We start from the raw sequence: 23190 nt of genomic DNA on the forward strand, positions 1-23190 counted from the left end.
GCCCGACAAGTAAGATATCTGTTTTAGTCAAATTCAAACTGAGAGAGTTGGAGCTAAGCCAGGTCTTTAACTCATTGACACATGACAATAGAGATGCAGTCTGGTGGAGAGAGTCAGGTCGGCAGGAAGTGTATATCTGAATATCATCGGCATAGCAGTGGTACTGTAGACCGTGGCGGCGAATAATTTGTCCGAGGGGCATAATATAAACAATAAATAATAATGGCCCTAGGACTGAGCCCTGTGGCACACCCTGTTTAAGAGGGACAGAGGGAGATTTATAGTTATGTATGGTGATGTAGTATTGTCTGTTCGTCAAATATGAGGAAAACCAGGATAACGCAGCTCCTGAGATGCCAATCTCTGAGAGGCGCATGAGTAATAGCTTATGAGAGACAGTATCAAATGCTGAGCTGAGATCGAGTAGTAGAAGTATAGAAAGACTGCCCGAATCACCAGAAAGGAGGAGGTCGTTTATAACCCTTACTAGAGCAGTTTCAGTACTGTGTTGCGAATGAAAACCTGACTGAAATATATCAACGTGTTCATTGAGAGCTAGAAATTACTGCAATTGAGCGGCAACAACCTTTTCCATGATTTTTGAAACAAACGGTAGGTTGGAGATTGGATGATAATTAGTGTAATCAGTTGGGTCTAGAGAATAGGAGTAACAGCAGCAATTTTAAGTGAAACTGGAACAGTGACAGAGATAAGAGACATGTTTACAAGATGTGAAATTGGAGCAGAAATGAGAGAGGTGTAGTGTTTCAAAAGGAATGTTGGTGCAGGGTCAGCCCAGCAGGAAGAAGAATTGGATTTCAGTATTATTTCACTAATTAAGGTGGGATTAGTCAAGGAGAAGTTATCGAGCATTTGAATAGACCGAGCTGGCTCACAAGTAGATGTGGTCAGTTCTGCACCAAATGTCCCACATAAAGCGTCCAGCTTACCTTGAAAATGGCGTAAAAAAGAACATGACATTTCTTATGAATGACTTATGACATTTCGACTTCGACATTTCGACATGACTTATGAGATTTCGACTAACCTTGTAAATAATTTAACAGGCATGAGGGAAACAAGCCACCATTTAATAATCACGTCAGTATCCACGGCAGATGATGAACCATAATACCTGGAGTGAAGCACACAAACATATGTAACATGTTCTTATTTATGCATCTTAGCAGCTGGCTAATATGTTTGGTGTAAAATCACTTTAGCATGAAGCTCATTTACATGCTCATGTTAGTTGTGTTCAGTGTGTCAAGGGCGTTTGGCTGGATATGAAGGTCAGAATGCAAACCACTCCTCCTAGCTTTGCTCTCTCTCTGTGGTACCATCTGTCTTCATGTGAAACATGCCTGTGAAACACAACACGCAGACATCCACATACATGTTTTGTAGTGCTTCAATAATATCTACAGTATCAGTGCAATACAATCAAATCTAATTAGCAAAATTATCATTATCAGTGCTCATTATTATGTTGATGATTTAATTATTCAGTGCATCATGAAATTTGTACGTATTTTCAAAACCATGCTGAATATAGTCATATGTATTATAATTATAATATAATTATAGTAATTATTAAATTCTGTAATCAGTGCATTCAGTTTTCATTTTTGAAATCGATGCATCTGTAACTGCTACTCATTTCTATTTACACAAATATGTAAGGCAGTGGATGTAGTTAGATAAATGAAGGTGGAGATTTGTAAGTATTTTTTCGAAATTGTTTCAATTTTTGTTTGTATATGTAATATGATACTGATATGGGATCTACAGTATGTAAGATGTACAGTATGTATGTGTCCTTATGTCCTAGCATGGCTTATATTTGTGTTACATGCTGTTCACTTTGCATGACACACACACCCACACACACACACACACGCGCACACACACACACACACACACACACTCACACACACACACACACACACACGGAGTATGAATCACTTTCATGTGGTCATATGACACATCAGAGCTCCTGCATGTCTCCTTCTGCTATTCCTGCTAGTATTCAACCAGTACAAATAAAACAAATATTTCAATACCTCCACAACAAGCCTCATATTACATTCATTTGATGTTGCTGAAAACATTTCAGTACTTTTAAATTTTATGACAATATTTAATATGTGCCTTGATATTGATACATTTGCTCTGCAATGATTTTTAATCAGAGATCACCAAAACATTTGACAATGTACAAAAAAAAAACAATGTCAATCTGCCTCAATGGGAAGAAGCAAAAGTCTACAATCTACATCAAGTCTGTGCCTGTCGCATAAATAGCACAAGAGACCTGAGTTTGATGTTAGCATGTTGCTAATGTGACAAGAAGCAAAATAATTAGGGCCGTCAAGTGATTAAAATTTGTAATCTAATTAATTACATGATGTACCAATTAATTAATTGAATTATTGGCAAATTAATCACACATCAGTTTGGGCTGAGAAATTACCCCCAAATGATCATTATTATGTTAAATGTGAAAAGCATCGAATGAATAGACAATACAAAAAGTGGCTTTAGAAAGAAATATTTTGATTCAACATAAAGTTTTAAGGCTACAATGTGGCAATAACATTATTTTGTAGAAGCTGCATCCAAAGTGGCATTTATGTACAGTATATTTACACAGACTGTTCAGAGGTGGCATGAATGCATTTACACTACAATTAGAATTGCTATAGAAATAGAAATGCTATGAGATCAATGGGTGTTAAATCAGCATTTAAGGTATTTTATTTTTATTTTTTTATATTAACAAATGAAATGTTTTTTTGTATTTTGTTAAATGGAATATATTCTAAACATTAAACGATAACTACCAGTAGGATAGATTAGTGCATATATTTGGGTTCAAATAAAGAATAATTGTCAATAGACCATTAAGATATTGAATAATTAGGATTTTTCATATTTTATAAAACACTTGTGTTTAGAGCTGCTTTCTTACTCTGTACGACATACATACTGTATCATGTACGTTATTAAATATTATTACAGTATTCTCTGTCAATACAGCCAGCCTTTATCCAACTGTGAAAACTTCTGTGCTTTCCATATATGTGCATTACTTTTTACTTTTAATTTTTTACTTTTTACTAGTTACTTTTAGGTTTTAACAGATGGATAAAGGCTGGTTGATGGACAGCGGTCAGTTTAGTGATCATTTTGCACAAATATTTAACAGAACAATGCTAGAATCAGCCGATTAGAATTAGGTATTCTGACGGATCAGCCATCTGTCTAATAAAATGCATAACGTTTGGTTGAATTAGTAATATTTTTATTGTTGAACTTCAGCAAACCTCTGGAGTGTTTGACAGTATTTATGCCTCTGTGAATAAAGGAGCAGGGAATTGGAGAAAATGAGATGCACATTCCTGTGGGAATCTTTCAGTCATTTGGCTCTCAGGATGGATTTGGTCAGGAATGAGTCTCAAGGGCTTCAGAAGGAGCGAGCGATCATCTTGCAGCCTCGGGGAACGTGTACTATGAGATTTTCATCTGCCTGTTGAGAGCACTTATATTCAGAGTTTATTTTTGGAAAGCACAACATTTCATACATGTAAAGGATTTTTCAAGCAATACCTGAAGCGATTTAATCACTCAAAACTGAACAACGTCTCCATCTGCTGTTAATGCACAGAACAGCATTTAGCTTTCAGGACTGAGGACAGTTCCAGGTTATACTGTGATGATGCTGTTTCTCTATAAAGGGGAAGCAAACATAGTGCAGACTGTACTCTTATAGTATGCTTTACTTGTCCTTTTATTCCTTTCTACTTTTTCCAATGGAAGGTCAATTCCTTTTATGCAGCACCTGTAAAAAAATACTGTATATGCTTGAATATTGTTCACCCAAAAATGAAAATGTATTCGCTCTCAGGCCATCCAAGATTAGGATGAGTTTGTTTCTTCATCAGATTTGGAGAAATGTAGGATTGCATCACTGTCTGACCAATGGATGCTCTGCAGTGAATGGGTGCTGTCAGAATGAGAGTCCAAACAGTTGATAAAAACATCACAATAATCCACAAGTAATCCACACCACTCCAGTCCATCAGTTAATGTCTTGAGAAGAGAAAAGCTGCGTGTTTGTAAGAAACAAACCAAAACTGTTCACACGAAGAAACAAACTTTCTACAAGACATATATGCTTTATCATAGTTTTTTTTTTCATACAAAGTATGATTTGCATTTTTAAAAATCTGTCCAATTTAAATACATATGATGGGACATAAACATGTACTGCATAGTTTAAATGAACCTGCGCATGTCCTCCTTAATTTTTGGGTCTGTTTTCACTTTCCCGTTTCCTTAACTAATATAATTTACATTCACTGCATGAGATGCAAAAACAGCACCTTCAGGACTCTCATGTCCGTCTCCTGTAGATCCTTTTTTCCCCCAATTATATCCCATTTGCTTTTCTGTCCCCAGTACAGAGCCTTTGATGGGATGCCATGCTTTATTGAGTTCAGAAGAGCGAAACACTAATTGGGAATTTCTTTAAGATTTCAGTTCATTTCACAAGACAATGCTCTAAATAGGTCATTAAATTCACTAAATACAATGATTCCTTTACTAAATGATAAGATTCAGCATGAAATGTGACTATTACGGTAATGATAAAATCCATAATCAATGTATTGAATTTATATTATTACTGTAGATAGCAGATTCAGTGCATCAATGCATTTTTACACCCCAATTGTATATATCAAAGGCTCCGTTCTGATGTTTTTTTTAAATTTAATTTTATCCTGTGGGTTTGTTGTTGAGTTATCCGCTCTCCTCTCCTGTTTTTGTTTTTTCACAGCCAGTGTTGCTGTCCTCTGGTCAAACCCCTCTGTACACCTCTGCGGTCTCCACACTGGTAAGAACACTGATGCTTTGCTGCCCCTGCTGTCCGGGAGGCAGAACTGCACCTGTAGGCTGCAGTTATGTGATCATTTCATCCTTTTTCATGCCATTTCATCAACGACAGCCATATGAAATCATAACAACCATGGAAATAACTCACAGATAACTCACATCCCCATCTTGATGGTTTTATCTATAGCAGTGGTTATTTAGGAGAAAAACAAGATTTCAGTTTCCATCTTGATTTTTAGTATTTAAACCTTTAAATTATATATATATATAGATTCTGGTTCAGTTTTTTTAAATTATCAACAAAATAACAGTAAAAAAAAATAATTTCAGTTTAGATTTATCCTTTTAATTAATTTTTATTTTAACATGTATTATTATTGTTGTTTTAAATAATTGAATAATTTGCCGAGGCCCCCTGGTTTGAGAACAAATTGCCATTTTGACAACAGCTATTGGAAAAAAGCACGAATTGCACTTTCTTTGTGACATTGTTTTTCACAGTGGCATCATCATGATTGTTTAATTGTTATTATCTTGATAAAGGTCACTGAACTGCGTCATCAAATTGTCAAGTCAAATTCAAGTCAGTTTTATTTATATAGTTCTTTTCACAATACACAAAACTCAAAGCAGCTTTACAGAAAAACATGATGTTAATGTTTATAATATCTTAATATCTTCACGCCTTATAGTCGATTCGAGCAGGTGGATAATATAGTTACGTTTTGTGATGATACAAGCAACCAAGCGGATGAGATTTGATCACCCTATGCAAGTATACTGTATGTATACTGTAGGTATACTGCATGGATTGATGATGGGACCAATGACATTGAACACACACACACCACTTTAAAAACATTGAACCCAGTCAAATTTAATTGCTGCCTAATTAAAATCAATCCGGAGCCTGTTAAGGCCATTGCACTTTTTGACCACTGCAAAATTTACTTACTGATGAAGAAAATCAAGTTGAAAGTCATAACTCGTCGAGTGGAAATGACATAAATTGTTGTGACAAGTTAAATGGATGAAGACTATTTTTATTTTTACTATTTTTTCTGTATTGCATGTCAGCTTGTTTTTACAGTGGCTTCCATCATATTTCTATATGGTATTTCTCTGTCGCCTGAAGTCATCATTTTCTCTGTGCTGTCACATCCACTGCGGTAATATCAGCAAACTCATCACTCTGCTGCACAGTATCAACTTTAACCCCCCCACACACACAAACAACTTTAAACCCCACACACACACACACACACACACACCGTTTTATCCATACAGGTACACTTTTATATTCTCTCTGCAGTTTCAGCCTATTATTTCTGACAGCTCGTATATCTGCCCAGAACAGTGTTGTTTTCTTCAGGTTCTGCTTATAGTCATACGTAACCTAACGTCTTCGTATGGGATGGCCAGACTTCAGTTTTCATTGAAATGCTAATCTACTGATGAACAGTTTGTCAGATAATCTTGTTTAATGATCCTGCTTCAGTTATGCAAGTAGAGAAACAAAGAGTGTGTGTGAGAGATCTCTGTTTGATTTCATCCTTCAAAATATGCAAGTTATTTGAAAACACTGCAATGATTTATTGTCGTGAACGTTTCTAGCTTGGTTTGGTTTATTGAATTGTCTTTCTCTTTAAATGCAGTGTCTTAAAGCGTCCTGTAGAGGACAGTGTGCTGTCATATATATATATATATATATATATACAGGAACTGATTAGCCAGTGGCAGGAAACTTGAGCTTGTTATGCTTCAAACAGTTATGTTTCACTGAAGTATCTACTTTGTTTCTTCTAAAATGCCTTAAAGGATATAAAAATAGACACAAATGTGCAATCCTTGAGAGCCAGATAAAGTTAGATCACTTGGTTCAGGAGTTCATATTGTCATTTCAGACTCTCGGTTGATTTTGTTATCCTGGCAGATCTGAGCACGGTTTGAGACGTTGGGATCTTTTAGAAGAAACTTAGGGATCTTTTCCTAAAGAGGAAAATCTGAGAAGCAGGAGGTTTGATTTGTTTGCTGTTTTAGGCAAGACTCTACAAGTGAATAGGGTAAAAATGCTGTCAACAACCTAAAATCAAATTAATTTTTAATTTAATTAATTTTAGGGATAAAATGCATATAAATCAGTATCACCTTAAGAATATTGATACTGTAAAACAATGATATGATCCGTAAGTCATGGCAACTTATGTTTTTACATAACTTTAACTCATCTTAACTTTTTCACAAGTTATAGGCCTATGAAATTCAACTAGATTTTTAAGTCGGTTTAATGTAATTTAAGTTGAAATGACTTGTACAACCAAGTCAATTATACGCAAAAAATATATATAAATTAAGGCATGCAACTGAACATAATTTTTTACAGTGTCAAAAACTGTAAAGTTTGGTGTATGTAAGTGCTGCTGAAGTGGAGAAAAGTGCATGAGAAAAACTCATGGCCTTTAAAGATATGTATTGTAATTTAAATCTACAAGATGTGAAGTGTAAGAGAATAAACACTTAAATGTGTATTTTGGATGTTTTCTTTCCATTTCTAACGGAGGCAAAATCGCCTCAAATGTCAAAGTTGACCAGTGCATGAAAAAACTGTGGTTAACCCAGAGTGTCTCGCCTTAATCTCACTGCTGTGTAGGAGAAACAGCTGAGATATGAAGTAGATTTGACTGTGGAAATGGGATCTTTCCCATATGGACACACAGCACTCACGAACATTTCAAACAGGAGGTTGAGACGTTTAGATTCTGGTGTCCATAGCAATGGGACTTCTGCTGCTGATATTAACACGTTTGAAGTGCCAAGAAGGCAAGTGAAATCATCCTGAGCTTTCCTCTGCTCTCTCTCTCTCTCTCTCTCTCTCTCTCTCTGACTCTTTTCCATTTCTAAATGACAGGCTGTAGGAAGAGGGGTAGTGAGATGAGGAGAAAGTGAGCACACACACACACACACACTCACACACACACACACACATGTTGTGTTTCCATGTTTTATGGGGACATTCCATAGGCGTAATGGTTTTTATACTGTACAAACTGTATGTGCTATTGCCCTACACCAACCCTGCCCCTAAACCTACCCACTTTGTGCATTTTTACTTTCTTTCTAAAACTCATTCTGTATGATTTATAAGCTTGTTTCCTCATGGAGACCTCAAAAATGTCCCCACAAGGTCAACACTCACACACACACACACACACACACACACTCACATCTATTGAGTCACAGCGGGATACAGGAAACAGCAAACCCTGAACACTCATCCACAGACAACATGGATTGAATGAGTACAAGCGAATTATTTAATCATAACTAGATAGATAATAGATAGATAGACAGACAGAGTTGATTTTGTTGGTCAATCGTGGTTTTTTGTGGTCAAATTTTTTATTTTATTTTTTTTGTGTGACCTGAAGCTAAATCTACATTTATATAAAATAATTAATGCTATTTTGTTATAATATTTAATGCTTAAATATTATACCAAAATCGCCAAATGTGTCTCTTTAACTACACAACTACACATGTGAACAGTCAGTCAGTAATGATACCAATCTAGGGTTATTGTCATTAATTAAAACTAAAACCATATAAAACCACATTTTGGTTTTTTAGATTTTGTTTTACTTAATCGGAATTGTACGAAACTTGGTAATGTTTTTGCCACTTGCTATATGAAAAAAAAGGCTAAATGCTCCTGAAAAAAAAAAAAAGACCCATTTGTACTTCTTGCGGTCCAAAAAAAAAAAAAGCATTGAAAATGAATGGGGAAAAATACTGAAAGGTCAAGCTCAAATTTGGAAACTTTCAAAATGTTTAGATATGGTATATGGCTTTGATTTTCTCACAGTTTTAGAGTAAAACATGTTTTGAAAAGAAAAATATTATATAAAATTTTAAAATAATAAAATTTGAAAATAATATTTTTGTGCATTTTTATATACAGTATATTATTTTATATACAAATTTATATATTTTATATATATATATATATTTTTTTTTTTTTCACTCTTGGTCTCTTTGGAATTCCGAAATAATCTGCCATGTGTTTTCTTTAAAAAGAGACCAAATGTAAGTCTGTGCTCCAAAGCATTAAAGATGGTTCAGTTGGAAATTTCATTTTTAGCTCTATGCTCAAATAGTGGTTAACAGTTTGAAGTTTGAACACAAAACTTCATTCCAAGTCTGAAGCAGTGACTTGAGCTGTTCCAGTGATTCATTAAGAGAATCATTTGTTCATGAAAATGGACTACTCTGGTCACGCTCTAGTCAGAAAAAACAAAATAACACAAAAGCATAACAGGCATTATTTCCCTATTTCTTTTGCCATGGTGCTGTAGATTTAAGCTAATGGCAAGGAGTAAGAAGCAGTCAAATTAATTAGCAGGTGCAGCGTGCCTTACGCATTTGAATGTGTGTGTGAGTCTGTGATTGTTGCACTAAACATTATAGGGACAGACGCAGCTCTGTTGCATAACCAGCTCTGCATGTGACTCTAATTGGCTGTTGGTTTGATCATTTGCATATCTGTATAGGCTTAATGTTACAGCACAAACGTCTTTGCAGTGCATCCTTAAGTTACAGCAATGTGTGCATCTTGGAACAATGTAATTAATAAATTATCTTACTGTTTTCCTATAAATGATAGTGAATAAAGAGCTGAGATAATGAAAAATTAGAAATGGATTGAAGGAGAGGGAGATGTGAATGGACTACAGGGGAAAATGATGTTAGATGAGAAGAAGGAGAGCAGGAGGAGCTGAAGGATAGAAGTGAAGATGAGTCCAGAGGGAAATCCAGGGAGTTAATAACCGCATCTAATTTACAAAGCCCTGATGCTGTAGATTGCTGTTTGTACCTGAATTTAATTTTGCTCTCTCTGAATCCCACAAAGGTCCGCAGGATTCAGAAATTAAGAAGGAACCACTGGGCAAGAGGGAATTTCAAACTGATAATTCATTACATTCATTACATTTTAGTTATTGTGTTAAATTTCTGATTTCTAAATCTTAATATTTGTTGGTCAAGCCAGTTTGTTTTTAGAGAAAAAATGTACGTAATGTACGAGAGAACATGTAACCTTGGTTACCTGCACGTAGTGCTGGGCGGTTTGACCAAACATCTGTGGGGGTTTCACTTAAAGGGATAGTTCACCCAAAAATGTGATGTTTATCTGCTTACCCCCAGGGCATCCAAGATGTAGGTGACTTTGTTTCTTCAGTAGAACACATATGATGATTTTTAACTCCAGCCGTTGCAGTCTATCAGTCATATAATGCATGGCAATGGTAACAAAATCTATGAGAGTAAAAAAAACATGCACAGACAAATCCAAATTAAACCCTGCGGCTCGTGACGACACATTGATGTCCTAAGACACGAAACGATCGGTTTGTGCGAGAAACCGAACAGTATTTATATCATTTTTTAGCTCTAATACACCACTATGTCCAACTTCCTTGAGTGCGAGCACGGCATCTGGTGCGTGAGGTGTGTACGCGCTCTGGCGTAGTTTACGTTAATGGGTGTGTTGATATCCAGCCGATTTATTTCTTTCTTAAATCTAAATATTTACAATTTCTAAACATGAGTAATATATATTCTTACATAAATAATAGAATACATACACTGAAAAACAGTTGTTTTTGCCCTCATCGCAGAGTCAAAATGGTGACATATGCTCAATGATGGGACTGTGTGGCAGCCAGTCTGAGAGAAATACATATTGGATGCCCTGGGGTAAGCAGATAAACATCAAATTTCATTTTTGGGTGAACTATCCCTTTAAGGCCACGAGGGATGCTCCTCCGAGTCCTCAAAACGCATTCTTATGCAATTATCGCTCTCACCGCATTATATACTGCCCGCAGGCTTATCAGTATTTGCATGCGATTTGCATACTGAGCGACAATTGGCCAGTTTATTGTGCTGGCGTTATCCTATAAGGTTTCAGGATTTTCGGAGAGGGGGAGGAGTTCCCACTGCGGATGCTTCGCAATGTAGGGTGAACGCTAGAAAGGGAACTACTTTAATATGCATTATACACAGGCAAGACGAAAAGAAAATATCATTTAAACTTTTTTGAAGACAGTCAGTTCCCCTGTTCAGCTGTTCAGTGAAGCTATCTGAACACAAATAAACCGCAGCAGACATGACTGAATATGAACGCGTGTTGTTATTCTATTCAAAATATCATGCAGTACCGATCGGTTATTTTGCACTCCTGACATGAATTAAGAAATCACCATCACTGCAGTTTTATCATAAACAGCGGACAAATATCGAAGATGGAGTCTTCAATCTTTCCAATGATACACAGTTTGTCCAGATCAAGTAAGAGTGTGATGTTTTAACGTGCTGTGAAATAGCAATCTGAAGCCGCCAGCGAACTTTGCTGGTTATGTTAACAGTTAACTCTTAATTCATGACGCTGTCTACGTTGGTTAGGCAAGTTGTACCGGTATGCCATTTTATTTTATTTTTTAAGTCATACCGGTTGCGTAATTCAAACTGGTTTACTGTTTGAACCGGTATATCGTGTGTCACTAATGGTGTGTCCAGGTGGCTAAACGCTCGAGTCTGGCCATCAGTTCAGCAGTGTGTGTGTGTGTGTGTGTGTGTGTCTATGTCAGCATGGCCATCTGTGTGTCAGTGGGGGCGCTGGAAGGACTCTGCTTTCCAGAATGCTGGCATGGGCATCACCAATGGTTACGCATGTATTGCAGAGTACTATACTGCCTTTCTGTCCTGCACTTTTAGAAAAAAAGGTACAAAAGCTGTCAGTGGGGTGGTGTCCTTTTAAAAGGTACACCTTTGTACCTTATTTGCCCCTACAGGGTGCATAATAGTACCTTAAAGGCAGATATTAGTACCTAAATGGTACATATTTGTACCTTTTGAAAAGATACCACCCCCCCTCCCCCTCCCAATGAGAGTGTGATTATTTTAGTATTATTTATATGGTATTTAATAATATTTTAAATATTTATTAATATTTTTGAATGTATTAATTGTGTATTTAATTTTTTATATTTATATTTATATTTATTTCAGTTTTACTTTTTGTAATTTTCTTACTTCAACTTATTTTATTTCAGTTAGCTAGCAAGGCAACATTTCAAATTTTCGTTTCAGTTTTTTGTTTTGTTTTTCATCTAATATTTTTATTTTTTTTGTATTGTATTGTATTTCAGCTTTATTTCAATTAACAAAAAACATTTGAATAGTTTTTGTTAACAGTAACACACAATTATAGTGGAATTTTAAAGGGATCATATGATGCGATTTCATTTTTTCCTTTCTCTTTGAACATCATATGACCCCTTTAATAGAAACTGCTATTTAGCTACTTTTGCTTTTATAGCTTTTTTAAAAACATTGCTTTAATTTATCCATGTTACTTCTGAACAACCACCTGAACACCAGTGTTATTTTAGTATCATTGAGGTACTATTATAGTTTTTATTAATATTTTGAATATGTTTTTATTTTAATTTGAATAATTCTGTCGCATGTTTTTGTCATTTTTATAATTTTTAAGAGTGTCTGTACAGTTTGTAATCATTTTTATTTCCGTTTTAGTTTTAGTAAAATTTAGTAAAACTAAATGAAACTTAGTAATGTTGCCTTTGTAACTAGCTGAAATAAAATAAGTTTTTTTTTATATATTTAAGTTTTTATTTTATTTATTTATATTTTGTTTTTTTTATTTCAGTTAATGTTTATTTTATTACAAGTAACAAAAATGTTTTTTATGGTTTTAGTTTTAGTTTCAGTTAACCCTAGCAACCACATTCAGCCATAGCAACCATTCAGAATACCTTAGCAACTGCTTAATAACGCCATAGCAACCACTCAAAACAGCCTAACATCAAACCACCTTTGGACAGACAAGCAGTACTCACATTTTCTAGAGAAAATGTTGAAATGCAGATGTCTTTATTTTCTGTTCTTCCCATCCTGTGGCAGCTGTAGGGACGTTACGCGGTGTGTGTGTGTGTGTGTGTGTGTGTGTGTTCATGTGCTCAGTATTCTCTCTTGCTCATCGCCCACCACAGGTTCAGGAAAGCTGTTTATATGTGTGTTTGGAAGTGATTTGATTATCTTTTACTACAGTGATCTTCTCTAGGCACTACACTCCGCACTCTCTCCACCTCTTTAGCATTTTTCACCACTCTTTTTACAAAAAATACTGTGTGTGTGTGTGTGTGTGTGTGTGTGTGTGTGAGAGGCTTCTATGTATATTCAAAGGTTCTTGCTCACTAATGAATGTTTAAAGTTGTCCCTGCAGCTCTGAGGTAATTACTGAACAGACTTTTGCTGAGACAAATGGTCTGGGGATCCAACGCAATAGAGAGAGAGAGAGAGAGAGAGAGAGAAGGACTGAGATAAAGAAGGGGGAAGGAAGGAGAGAAGAGGAGAGTCCATGTGATTTCTCATTTTTAGGTGAGCCTGTCAACTTGGAGTGTCTTACGTAACACTTGTGTGCACATGGAAAACACTTCTGCGGTGAAAAGCATTGTGGGCCATTTGTGTTTCCTTAGGTTAAAGCAGTTCGGCTGGAATGCAATTATAATGATGTCACATCACCTCATTACAATTCATGTTGACATCCAGTTATGATCTAACAGATATGCTATTGCATGTTATTTTGCATTTTTATCCAATTTTGTGTGAAAAAGATTGTAACGTCTGGCAAATAATGTGTGAATTTTATCCACTTAGATTTCAGAGTCTGAATGATCCATTGAATGAGACACATTTGGACAGATATAGTTTGTGAAAGGTTCATACTTACTGAAAAGGTGAAACAACTGTGTAATTCATTTAAAGTGCATCTTTACAGTATATTGGTCCAAAAAATATATATTTCTGTTTTAAACCTGAAATCTGTTTTGTTCAGGTTGTCTAAAAGCAAGAAACAATTTTGTTCAAATATTAGTATGTCTCAACACCAAGTGTTCGTGTTGAACACACTACATTTATTGATTTCAGAAATTATTGTGGTTTTATTTATTTTTTATGGTGTTTTTATGAACAGAAAAAATATGCAGATTTTGATGCATAATAAACCTTAAGGTTTTTCGAAGTTGTTTCTTTCATAAACTAAATGAAACATTCACTAACAAAAATGTTTTTAGTTTTATCTTGCGTGAGAATCCTACTTTATCCTCCTGAGACCCTGCATCCTCATATGAGGACATTATATTTTAGCGTCCTGAAAACTAAAAATGTATTGGTGATTTAAAAAAAAAAAGTTCATTCATGTCTTTTAATTTTTTTAAAGAAATTGAGTCCCGATGTCCTCTACCAAGGACGTATAGCATAACTTATAAATGAAATATCATTAAAAAAAGAAAAATTTAAAAGAATGTTTGGATGTTTCACCATTACCACTCACCAATTATCATTTAAATCTGACTAATTTTTAAACTGTGTGTCATAAATCAACATCTCAGGAATATGTTATGGGGTTTCAAATCAAAATATGACTTTCTGTTTCGAAACAGGAGGTTGATTTCATACATGTCCTCATATGAGGACACCAGGACTAAAAGCATGTTTATTGCGCATTTTGGGAGACACAACAAATGAATAGGGAAAGAAATTATGTTTCAATATTCTATGAAATATTATATATTATTATGAAAATCTTGTCAAATATTACTCCCATTATTACACTTCTTTTTTCATTACATGTTACCCCAAAAACACATTAATATGCAAATTAGATTTAGTTTATAGATACATTATATATAATGAGAAAACCTGTTTGTGGCCATTTTACACGCATTTTGCATGAAGAAAAATGGTTTATCAAATCATTCTGTGATAACATAGTTGAGAATTATCTTTAAACTAAGTTTTGTAAAAAAAAAAAAAAATCCTGAAAGAAAAATGTATTGGTGATTTTTGCCTATGCATGTTCATTCATGTCTTTTTTTTTTTTTTTTTAAGAAATTGAGTCCCGATGTCCTCTACCAAGGCATAACTTATGAATGAAATATCTTTTTTTTTTAAATGCTCTAAACAATGTAATGACATGAAAAAATACAAATTTTTTCCTAAAATGTTTTGCCGGGTCTTAAGAGGTTAAAGCTAATTTAGCTTTTATTTATGGTGATGTCAAATTTTTAAAAGACCCCAAAAATTATTGACCTGCATTAAGTAACATTTTGGCTTGTGTCTAAAGAAAATATATTGATTAAGTACATGTTTTTTTATAATAAATAATCTTGTTAGTTTGTGTTAGAGTTTTTGTCTTTAAGAAATAAATATTTTTTATTAATATTAAATCAAAATGTAAGGTTTGAACCGAACCATAAATATAATTTGAGAAAAACTATAAAATTGGCTGTAACAAATTTGAGTATATTTTAAAATTGGTCTAAAGTATTTTTTTCAGCGCTCTGAACACATGCTGTTTCCTTAAAAAAATAAAAAATAAAAAATCAGTTTTCCATGTCAAATAGATCCTTTGTTTTATTTTCATCACACTCTTTTCATCTTTCTTTGTATTGACCTTTAACTTCTGACACGGCCATCATTTTGCGTAGTATACTAATCATTGTGCATCTGTCAGATAAGCACAGACAGATGTTGCATCGCATCTGCTGACAATCAGGCCTCTTCTACAGCACAACCCTCCAACCTTTAAGCAATATGTACTGTATGTACAAGGGGAGGCGGTTAAAAGCAGGTCATTATCGTAGCTCTTATTTCCCAAAGGACATCTCTGTTGTGGGCTGGATAATTCAGCGCTCTCTTGGAATGCTGCGCGTCTCCTCAGTAGTGAGGTTATAGCCGAGCTTCAGTAGACCTGGCTGCAGATGAACCGGAAATACACAGCCGAGTATTGCTGAGTATTTTAGCACACCATTACAGAAGTGCTGTGATAGTACAGAGACGGTAATAGAGTACTGCAGGGATGATGGATTTTATAGGTACCAGAAATGAGTTAGCATTCTAGCATTCCTGGTTCCATCGTCCTGAAGTCAATGGCTTTTTTGAATGTTTTTTTTTTTTTGTTATATGTTCGAAAGAAGGTCTGTGGTGAACACAAACTCAAGATATAGTCATGTTTTATTCTACAACATAAAATACATCAGTAAAACCCCTTGTGACTTTTGAAAGCTTTTACTTGTAAAGGGCGGTTTGCTAGCAAGCGGCTAAATGCGACAACAGAGGTTGTTGGGACATTAAACGCCATCATGCCAAACAGATAAACTCATTCTAGTCGCTTTCACAGCCGCGTTGTGGTTATAATCATGATCTTATAAACTATTCTAACTCAAACTTTCATGGAAAAGGCGTTTTAAATAAAGACTGAAAGAGTTGTCAGACGCTTAATGGCGGTGACGTCATGCGACTTCATTTATAGCCAATGTTTATCTTTTTACTTCTGGTGATTGTATTTACAGCAGGCTTCAAATTCATAAAAGTTGTGTTCGTTTTTCAAGATATCATAATGGTGATGTTAACTTCTGGTTTGGCCTGTATCGTTGACGCTCCGGTTTTGTCGCCGCTCGCATTGTGTTGCTGTCTGCGTCGCTCTCCAGGTCAAGGAGACAAAACACAGCCACATTTGCACGGATAGTTCTTAAGCTGTCGTAAAGCCATAAACAAAATGAGCAATGCGTTTGTGAACAGTATCAACGTGTCAGTGGCACTGTGTGTGGACACTTCACACAGTTTTAGATTCGTCAGCGCTGTTTTAATTGTTTATTGTTATTGTTATAAGACATAAACCAAATAGTTTCGACTCTAAAGTTCAACTGGATGTGCCGCGAAAGAAGCTACTGTATATCTAAAATGCAGACAGCCTCCCTTACGAAAAATAAGTTTATTCAAGTGTACTATTAGTATACTTCTTTTAAACAAAAGTCTACTTCAGTCTACTTTTTATGCACTTTTCAGAAATGGGCTTTATGTACTTCTCAGAAATATACTTAAAATGACATTTAAGTATACTTGACTTATACTTAGAAAAAGTCTAAATATATTTATTTGAGCTATAATTGTGCTCCTAGAATCCGTGTTTTCATTGTTATACGGTAGGGGATGTCAACTTCAGGTACATTCAGAGACAGTTGGACGGCCCAAAACACTTTACACAAGCAGGCAACATCTGTGTCTAGATACGCAAACGTTGTCCATCATTGCATTCTGTAATGTGGCAGACCACAATTCAAAATGCAAATGCAACGCAATTTCGGTAAGACCATATGATTTCATGGTATATATTTGAATGTGATTATCACCTCGAATACTGAGATTTTAGTCACGGCCACTCAAGAGTGCATGTTATTTATGTTATCATTTTGTGAAAAAGGAATAGTATACACAGACCACAAGTACTTGACATGACGCTCAAGATGCTAGACATCCATCTAGTTATATTGAATGACAATTATGAAATGGTGCACCGCTTTGATGCGAATGTCCCTTAATATGGAGTCAATTCAATGCTACTTGCAAAAGAATTGAAGTATTGCAAAAGAAAATAAAGTTTTGCAAACAAAAGTGTTGAGAAAAAAATAAATGTGCAAAAGAAAGTGAAGTATTGCTAGAAAAAAAATAAAGTTTTGCGAACAAAAATAAAGAATTGCAAAATATAAATGAAACATATTTTCCATGGCCATATAGCTAATTTATTTGCAACGCTGCTTTTATTTTGCATTTCAGTCAAGTGTGAGCTCGCAATACCGTTTTTTCCCTTTGCGCGTCACGTTTCTCCGCGTTTCTCTTTCTGGCATTGTTTTGACATGGGGGTGGAGTCAAGGGACTGGGGCGTGTACAACAGGCCTGGACACGCCTCCCTGGAAGTGACGTCATCGGCCTGATCCAGGCACCATTGTTGAGCAGAGGCATGCGGTGGAATAAAACATGCATGGTTTAGTTTTATTAACTGTATGAGTATTAACAGCGTTTGCTCAAGTTAAAGAAGTTGCTAACATAAACATCTGCTGTTTATTTCTCTCAATGTGCACACTTTTATAGCATTAAATTGTGTTTATTTTGTTTACTAAATGTGTATTAATGGTGTTTGTTTAAAATCTGTTAAGGACGCCAGCGCACAGAAGCATTCTTTGTTTACATTAGTTCAGTTACGGCTAGTTTTAATGTAAAAGCCGCACCCATTAATAAAAACTCCTGTAGAGTCGTCATGAAAGCGTTTGACTAAACAACGTCCCTCAGGGCTTTCGGTCCAAAAGTGTGAACTTTAAATTCTCATTACATGTACAACCTGGGCAAATTGCATTTCTCAGAAAAAAAAAGACATATGCATATAACTGTATACAGTTTTAATTGACATAAATGAGTGATTTATGGTCATCCAATTCATGAGTGTATTTTTTAAAATAATATTTTATATATTTTAATATTTACATAATTTTTTTTCCTGTTTCCATTGTTTGTTAAAAAATATTTCCATCACATATTTATGCATGCTGGCTAACAAAAATATTTATTTTGCATAAAAGAAACCATGAACTGTGAGTAATTAAATTTACATTGCTAGTCTATAAGCTGTTTAGTCATAATGCCCTGTATTGAAATACAGCATGGCAAATGAAAATAACTCAAAACTACCAACTAGCAAAATCATGCATTACCATTGCCAACAGACTTGTCTGCCTCCATGGATCACATCAACATGCCTCTTCCAAAGTCACAACTCTTTTAGAGTATCATTTAGAGTTCATCTCAGCATAGTATCATTTAGAGACTTCTCCGCTTGTAATTACAACTTTGCTTGGTCATTCATATGTTCAGATTACATAAATACTGTATGATTTTTCAGACTTCACTTCACTGCATTTTTTTTTTTAGCACTGAGACAAACATCAGGTATAGCGCAAAGAAAGAGAGAGTTTAGAGAGAGAGAAACTAAATTCAGTATGCTTTGGTGTGAAACACTTGACTAACATTAGCTATATGTGAATCCCTGGAAGAAACATGCATAGCCCCTTTTTAAAATGTTATTGCATGCATTGCAGGTTTACTTTACACTTTAAATTTCATTTTAAAGGAATAGTTCATCCAAAAATGAAAATTTGCTGAAAATGTGCTCACCCTCAGGACATCCAAGTTGTAAATGAGTTTGTTTCTTCATCAGATTTTGAGAAATGTAGCATTACATCAGTGTCTCAGCAATGGATGCTCTGCAGTGAATGGGTGCCGTCAGAATGAGAGTCCAAACAGCTGATAAAAACATGTGATGCTTTTATCAGCTGTTTGGATTCTCATTCTGACGGCACACATTCACTGCAGAGGGTCCACTGGTGAACAAGTGATGCAATGCTCAATTTATTGGATGTCCTGAGCGTGGGTAGTTTTTCTGCAAGTTTTAATTTTTGGGTGAACTATTCCTTTAAGACAGATTCCACAAATGCCTAACATAAAAAAAAAATATCTATCCTTCTATCCACATTCTGATCTGCATTTTGATTGGCTCTTGAATCCTTGCTGTTATTATTTGGTAAGCGCTAGTTGTGTTGAAAACATTCATTAAATAACATGAGATTGCGGTTATATAGAGTGCTTTTCTGATTGTTTGCATTTCAGTGGCAGGGGATTTCGTTCATTTTTTACACACACACACAAACACACACACACACACACACAAAGAGTCTCTGAGTGGGAGTTTATATAAGTAGATTTTGTTGTAGAAATGCGTGTGTGCTGTTTCTGCCCACTGCTGTGTAGCAGCACCCTCAGGTTTGCATGTGTTGCCAGTTTTAACTTCCAAAACAAGCTTGTCATTCAGAAGAGCTCAAAACATCCAATATTCATGCACAAGCACAGCTCGATAATGTCATGCTCTCAGGTCTGTGGGTTTGTGTAGTATCCTTGAAGCAAATTCAATGAAAGTGTATTAGTGTGTGTTATACTGTGAGTTGCATGTGCGGCAACACGATTTGTGTATGTGTCCTGTTTTTTTTGTTTTGACGAGCAAATATAAAGAGCAGGCTTTTAGACTGATTATATTTTAATTAATTTTGTGCATCCCATTTTATGGATTAGTTGCTCTCTGACTTTGGATTAATTTGTTGAATAGATGTTTATTGAATGTGAATGTTAATTGCAATTGATGTGAAATGTGAATTGCAATTCAGTACATTTAAAATTGATCACCTTAAAATGTAATATCGAATAACAGACTACAGTTAAAATTATAATCAAGTACTTTACATGCGCTTTAGTATGTTAGTCAACACATCAAAATAAGTGTACTTTAAAGCATGACAAAAGGCAACCTTTTTAAAATGACACCTTTAATTTGAGACTTTTTAGTTATCTGCTTAAGTGTGTCTTTAACTTCTTTATTTCATTAATATTATACTTTTAGGATTTGAAGTACCGTACACTTCAAGTGCACATTCAGTACAATTAAGCTTGTTTCTTTCTCACAAGGGAAGACGCAATTTAATGATCTTTTTACATCGTTAGAAGTGCCTTTTCCATTACCAGCGAAGTTCACAGACCATAAAATGTGAGTAAAAGCATGCTAACATGCTGCCACAGTTTTGTCAGCGTGCTATAGTGTAAATGTGTAGCTAGCTGGATGTTGGCCATTTTGGGATGAGAGAAGGACAGCTCCATGGTGACCAGCTCCCGCTCACTGGGAAAAGTACAGTGTGCTTCTGGAGCGAGAGATGATTGATGGCGTAGATTACAGGGAGTGAGAGAGAGAGTGGGAGGAAGTGTTGATACACAGAAAAAAGATGAGGGAAGATGTGCGTTGTTGAGAAAGACTGAGCTAGTGAAGAAGCGTGTCAGCTTATCAGAAACGTATGCAAGGAAAGACCCTATTGATTGTTTTATAATGACCAGTTCCAGTGATGCATAGTGTTTATTGGAGAAAGTATTTTGAAACTAGGATTGGGTTTTGGATGCTTCAAAAGAAGAAAATACACCACAAATGCACCATAAAATGATCAGAAAATTTGTTATTTTATTAAAAATGTGATTGCATTGTGTGAGGAACACAACCAAATTCTAGTCTTTATTCAGCGATCTTCATAACTGTCACATGACGACGAAGGTTTACGTTAGTGATATCAAATGCTCATTGGCTCTCAACTGCTTTGTCACTGATTGCGATATGATTGATTGAGAAATGTGTTCCTTTACGGAGTAAATCGGGATAAGATTTTCAGCAATTAACAACTTAAATTTTACTTTGTGCTTCACACAAAACTATTGTATACCGTCAAAGAGAACGTCCAGTGCAACACATCGTGATTTGGACTACTTTGGCTCTACTTTCTGCCATTTTTGTAATAAAGGGTAACACTTTAGTTTAGGGCCTAATTCTCACTATTAAAGGGGTCATATGATGCTTTTTTAAAGATAATTATTTTGTGTATTTGGTGTAACAGAATATGTTGACATGCTTTAATGTTCAAAAAAAACATTATTTTTCAAATACTGTACATTATTGTAGGTCCTCTATGCCCCGCCTCTCTCAAACGCTTCGTTTTCTACAAAGTCCCTCCTTCCGACAAGCGCAGTCTGCTCTGATTGGCCAGCTGACCCAGTGCATTGTGATTGGCCGAACAACGCAAGCACTCGTCGGAAATGTAATTCCCCTTACCATAATCGCGAGCTTCATCTTTCAAAATAAACGTAAAGACAGAGCCCGAAAGGGGAACAGAGTCGCGTGACAGACACAGTGATGAAGCTGGTATGTGTTTGTGATGTGACCCACTCTCTCTCTCTCTCTTGCTCTCTCTCTCTCTTGCTCTCTCTCGCTCTCTCTCTCTCTAGCACGCGCTCTCTCTCTCTTCTCTCTCTCTCGCTCGCTCGCGCACACACACACACACACACACAAAAAATAATGCAGCGCATGAATTGTCAATTCAAATAACTGTCTATAAAAGCGTGCATAACGTCTAAATTAACATATATAAATCAAATATAATTTTGTAAACTGCATAAACAATTATGAACAAAACAGCATCATGTGTTTATGCATTGCTTAGCCTAATACAAAGAGCCAAATCGCCCATCACACAGATTGCATTTAAAAACATATGAGACGCAGTGAAATGAAATAAACCTTCACAAATTCGCGTCGCGTTTTCTAAACGTTAAAACTGTATTAACTTTGCATGACTTTCTTTGCATCTCTTGCATGAGACGCGAGGGCAGCAGTCATATTTGTCCGTCTAAAAATGTGCTGAATATGCGTTCTGTGTGAATGGCTTGGTTTCGGTTTTAACCTAATCAAGATCTTCTACGCATTGAGCTACTATATTTCTTTAATATTTTGAACGAATAACGCAGCAGTGGCGCGTCTCGTGGGCTAGACTAACAAAACATCAAAATGCAACGTCACTTACATCAATATCACCGCATCTCGCGGTAGCACGTGCCTATATCGTGTGCTATATCGAACATTTTTTATATCGTTATCGATGAAGGTGTACCGTCGATAAATGTCGATACCGTTTTATCACCCAGGCCTACTTAAAAAGCACATATTAATGCCTTATTCTGAGCGTATTTAGATCCTTTAATCCAGGAATGTCCAAAGTTCGGCCCGAATTTCAAAAGGCCCGCAGCTTGTCTCTAGGCCAATTTCACAAGAATCGGAAGTTACGTCACCGCTGGGTAAAGTATGCTCTTTTCTCAAATATCGCTTCTTATCTTTTCTGTTTTGTCTGTTTTCCAAGTTGCTGTTATATCATCTACAGAGAAATGAATTTGTACTTGTTTGTAGCTTATACGGACACTCAGACCGTGCTCATATTTACCGGCGGGTGGTTTTAATTATGAGATGACAGAAGTGTTGCCGTTTATGATATGTCCAGAAACACGCGCGCGCGTCCAGGGTGCGATCTAGTCTGGCTTCTCAATATGTACAGTATCAGCGGATCAGGTGTGTGTGAGAAGGGAGCTGCTAGCCAATGATTTCGCCAGCACATTGCGGAAAGCCATGAAGTTTTGACATGGAGTGTGATAATTCACAGTCGCACCAAAACAGACACGGAGAATGATAGCCTATAATCAAGTTAAACGCCAACATTTAGAATGAGTAGAATAAATTATCTCTTAACTCTTTCCCCGCCAGCATTTTTTTTTTAAGTTGCCAGCCACCGCCAGCGATTTTGATGATTTTCACTAAAATTTGATGGCCTCCAGTATATTTTGCTGTATGAATATTTGAATATGCAATGCACCAAAATAAAGATCAGAGTTCTTTTTTTTATCAACAATTGAATATAGGTATAGGTTTCATAAAAATGCATAATTCTGAGCAAAAAGGTCAGAAAA

The 23190-nt window shown here is 35.6% G+C and overlaps 1 protein-coding gene across 1 annotated transcript in view; it reads left to right on the forward strand.

The window, feature by feature from the left end:
- Positions 1-23190, forward strand: part of LOC107722747 (disks large homolog 4-like) — a gene marked incomplete at its 3' end in the record, with an annotated part of 84626 nt that overhangs the window by 33781 nt on the left and 27655 nt on the right. Inside the window, exon 3 of the mRNA XM_016531213.1 lies at positions 4841-4897. Coding sequence (XP_016386699.1) covers positions 4841-4897 — 57 coding nt within the window. The remainder of the gene's footprint in view (positions 1-4840; positions 4898-23190) is intronic.

This window comes from Sinocyclocheilus rhinocerous, unplaced genomic scaffold (assembly GCF_001515625.1).
Source record: "Sinocyclocheilus rhinocerous isolate Xijiao unplaced genomic scaffold, SAMN03320098_v1.1 scaffold514, whole genome shotgun sequence".
NCBI lineage: Eukaryota > Metazoa > Chordata > Actinopteri > Cypriniformes > Cyprinidae > Sinocyclocheilus > Sinocyclocheilus rhinocerous.